The following is a 4562-nucleotide window of genomic DNA, read 5'->3' as shown; positions in this document are numbered from 1 at the left end:
ACCAGTCATTTATGTACAGAGCGGAAAGATTTGACTACAAATTGTCATATAAACTGTCAGGTAAAGCACAAAATGGAAATCTGGATGGATAGCAAATATATTCATGTTACAAATAATAAAAAATGATGGTTTCTGATGCTGTTGTAATAGTGTTCCTATCTATAACCTTGCAGAAACTGCCTAGTATTTTATCTAGGATCTTCATGCTACCACATTAATGTGGGTATACTATTATGCGTTCGATGCAATTGTTAGATGTCTATCCAGATTGCTAAAAAGAATTGAAAAGGTGATTTACTACAGAAGTATTGTGATATTCATATGTTGTTTGTGGCAAAAGATGGTTGATGCTTATTAAAGTACATCTACATGCATATACAACTGAGGCTCTTTTGGATTTTTGGGGGTCTCCACACTCTCATCCAGCCTATCCTCAGTGGTGTTTCATTGTTACCTTAGAAGGTAAATAATAAATTTCAGAATTTGGAGCTGCTGAAAAACTGTAGTAACTTATTCCTACAGGAAGTCTGCCACTTGCATATGGTTAGAATAATCTTGAACACTGTTAGGTATTCAGTTGCCGGTGTAAACAGTAATATAAAATAAATGGCTTAACTTTTGTACCTCAAAGCTTTAGGGTTTGGGTTGGGTTATTTTTTTTGTTTCTTTGGGGGGGGTTTTAAAGGCAGTGAATCTGACATAAAACTACATTTTCTTTTGCAGGAGAAGTGGTAGAAGGCCTTCGAGAGAGTGATTATCTTCTGATTCATTCATGCCGGCAGTGGACAACAATTACAGCGCATAGCCTGGAGGAGGGCCATTACGTCATAGGGCCAAAGATAGAAATCCCTGTACATTATGCAGGTAAATCTATTGTTGACCTTGAAATAGAAAATCAGAGAGAATGAACTGCCCACCAGTTGCATTGAGCAGCTTACCTGGCAGAAAGAATCTAAATATCTTATATTCATGATAGTGCCTGACTGAGCCTTTTAGCAGGGTCTTGTAGCACAAAATCTAAAGCTAGACATGGAGCTAGTGAATACTTTATCTACTTAAGCAGCGCTGGGATAAATCACATGATTCCTTAGAAAAATGGGATCTAACTTGAGTATAACTGCTAGTATTTTTCATGTGAACTTGGTAACAAAAGTATTTAAAAAGTATGAAATGATCAGCCAAAGGTGGAATAAATTTTACACTTCACTGTACACTCCCATGCTAGGATTTTTAAATATTTCTATGTTACAAGCCAAAGAATATTGAGAAGATGTATTCTAACCCCATGGAATTTTCTGTATGCATTTGAATATTGGATAGGATAGCAACAAGTTTAAATTAGGTGAGAGGGAGTATTATGAATATCTTAGGTTGTTAACAGCACTGTAGTGAAAATATGGCTTTAATCCTGTTGGTTATATTTCCTTTCCTTATTATCTGTTATTACCAATATAATTAATCCTCTTTCTGGTTCAGAATATTTAACAGCACTATACTTACATGTATGAAAGCAGACAGATACAATTAAAGCAAATATTTTTGAATACCAAAGTGATGTTCCACTGCTAATGACGTTTTAGTGATGGAATTTATCCAGCCCATTCTCCACCCCATTTGTCTTTTGGATGCAAATTCTGGAAGCTTAATTTTAAAAAGCTTTTATTTTAAAATCATCAGACTGAAGGCATATTCAGTATCATAGTGTTCATGGCATTAAACTTAATTTAATAACTTGTTTAGCGTAACTATTTCTTGGTGTTTATGCATAGTAACAGCTCTGTTGTAGACCTCCAGACTGCTTGAGCTGTCTTGCTCTGGCCAAATAAACACTTAGCTCCATGCATATTGAGAAGTGCATTTTTGAGTCTTCAGTTTAATTCTTGGAATAAGGAGAACAGAAAAATAAACCAGTCATTGGCACAAAAGAGTGCTGGAGTCTCGTGGGGTTTATTAAAGGTTGGTTCTTACTAGTTATGTCTTTGTAAAGCACTTAACAAATCTCTAGTACTTCCTTGAGAAATCTACTTCATTAATTTAGAATTAGAGATTTAGGGTCAGGTTCTCATCTCTTCTACTAGTGTAACTCCATTGTAATTCCTCTCCATGGAGCAAATCCAGATTTATATGGATCTTTGTAAGATCAAAATCTGAACTAAATGAAGCATGCTTTCCCCGATGTTACAGAAGTGTAAGATCTCCCTACACCCTCATATGGTTTGTAGTTATTACCAGGGAAGATTGTGTTCAGTTGGCATTACACATTTTGTTACCAATTAAACCACCAAAAGGGGGGAAAAAATAATGCATCTGTGCATGTAAACAAAACCTGAAATATTGTGAGCTGAACACTGAAATGAAAATGGCTTCCATGAGTGTAGGAAAACTAGTAGCCTATCAACTTCTGAACCATAATTTGGCAGTAGTATATGTTACACGGTTAAAAGTAAGCTACTAACAAGTTGGGTACTGCTACTGGGCTTAAGTAGCTTTACAAAAATTGTTGGACATTCATACAGATGAATTTAAAAACATATGAAGTATTTTTATGAAGTGTTTTGCATGTAGAAAAGAAGAAAGCTGTGGAAAAGTGTAAGAATTTTAATTACAGAAGATGTCATAGAACAGTGAGGGTCAACCTTTTTTTTTTTGTCAGGCATTTCACAAGTTGGCCTGCACCCATGGGTGACTAGTGTCTCCTGGGTGGCAGGGTTGGGTACTTGCTTCCCCAGCAGCCGGTCAGCTATCGGGGTGGGGAGAAGGGGGGCTTCTGGGTTGGCACAGTTGGCTGCGTGGGAACACCACCCCCCCGCTTCCCCCTCCCCCAGTCGGTATGATCAGCCATGGCAGGACTGTGGGGATCACTTCTCCTGGCACCCCTCACTCCCTGGCCAGCGCTTTCATGGAGGGCACTAGTGCCCTCGCCTGCTCCCCCTTGCCCATCGCCTGAGTGGGGAACGCTGATGTCAGGGGATGCCGTAGGGCTCTCGGGGTGTATGTGCACCCCCTGCATGTCACCACTGCTGCTCCCTACCTAATCTGCTGCTCTGCTTTCTGCTTCCTACCCCACCTGCCACTGTACTGCCTGTCCTCTTTCCCCCATTTCCTGAGTGTGATGGGTGGGAGCTGGGCTGGGGCCATGGTCAGTGCCCCAGGCTAGAATGGGGACAGAGCCTGCTGGCATGGAGCAAAGGTGGAAGGGGTGTGAAGTAGGGGAGCAGAGTTTGGGAGGAATGGGTAGGCAGAGGTGGGACACAACGGGGGTAGACGCAAGCAGGGGGCAAGCTGCTTGACCTCCCCACACCACCTACTTCCCCACTGTCTGCTCCCCCTGCAGTGGTGGGAGGGATGAATTTAAGACCCCTCTCCAATAATTAGTTTCTATACATGATTTTTTAAATTTACACATTTTTCCATGTACAGAATCTAATTGTTGTGGAGTTGTCTTTAATTTGAGTAGATACAGTATTGTTAAACAAAATGGTCTTCAACTATAGCTGACTTGGTGAGTAACTGTAGTAGAGCATGTAGCTAACTTGATACAAATCATTCTGATTTGTGTTGGCGTACCAAGTGACCTATGCTTACATTATTTGTTGTAAGGACTGCTTCTAAGAGATTAAATGAGTAGTGTTTTTGTGCTTTGCTTTAATCTTGTGGCCCTAAACATTTTATCTTTGTGCTGATTTGCTTAATTCTGTAGCTCTGAGCTCCTGTGAGTTGAGAACATGTGACCCAGCTAGCAATTATAGTTGGTTTAGTGTTTGTTACCTATAAGACTTTTTGTTGGGAGACTTTTTTCCAAGCAGCTTTTTCTGTCAAAATTATACTAGTATGGTAGCTTATACTATGGCTTTGGATTTCAACTATTGAACAGGACAGGAAGTTGAAACTTTATTCCCCTCAATTATGGGTTTTCATATGAGAACATCATTCATGTATGCAACTACTAGTATAGCCAAAGCATTGTTTTTGCTACTTGCCAAAATGAGATACCAATATATTTAAGTCTAAATACTTCAACAAACTGTCATCTTAGTAAGAAGGAAAGTAAACTATTTTGAGGCATTCTTGTTTGGACCCACTATCTTGCTAATGATTATTTCTGGGGTTTCTCCACGTTTTCAGTGTAAATATGCTTCTGGGGATAGTGGCAAGGTTTAAATCTTATTGTAAAGCAACAGCTGTATCTGACACACAGCCATTCATTTCTGAGCATTCCCTTCTTAATACTTTTACCAGTATGCACTCCCTTTAGAAGAAAACTAAAGTTTAATGCAGCATCTAGTTTTATTTTCATGCGACTGAAAACAAATAGCAAAATATTCTGGCCTGTACAGCAAGAGATGAGTCTTTGTATGCATGTTGAATGAGTGGTCAGAACTAACATTTTGATGGAGCTCCTTTTTTCTTAGCTTGTAAGAGAGTAGGATCTGACTTGAGAATGTAAAGACATTAACACTAATAGAGAATAATGTAATTGGCTGCCTAGTTTGTCCTTTCTTGGGGTAGTATTATTGGCATCTGTGATCTCCCTTTAGAAATTAAGAACTACATTTTGAAGC

The 4562-nt window shown here is 39.2% G+C and overlaps 1 protein-coding gene across 2 annotated transcripts in view; it reads left to right on the top strand.

The window, feature by feature from the left end:
* Positions 1-4562, top strand: part of GAREM1 (GRB2 associated regulator of MAPK1 subtype 1) — a 137523-nt gene that overhangs the window by 32472 nt on the left and 100489 nt on the right. For both annotated transcript variants that reach the window (XM_019547528.1, XM_019547519.1), the window contains exon 2: positions 724-864. In XM_019547528.1, coding sequence (XP_019403073.1) covers positions 724-864 — 141 coding nt within the window. The remainder of the gene's footprint in view (positions 1-723; positions 865-4562) is intronic.

Source organism: Crocodylus porosus, unplaced genomic scaffold (assembly GCF_001723895.1).
Source record: "Crocodylus porosus isolate Cpor-Errol unplaced genomic scaffold, CroPor_comp1, whole genome shotgun sequence".
NCBI classification, from domain to species: domain Eukaryota; kingdom Metazoa; phylum Chordata; order Crocodylia; family Crocodylidae; genus Crocodylus; species Crocodylus porosus.
The sequence above is the reverse complement of the archived record's forward strand: the minus strand, read 5'-3'. Positions and strand labels throughout refer to the sequence as shown.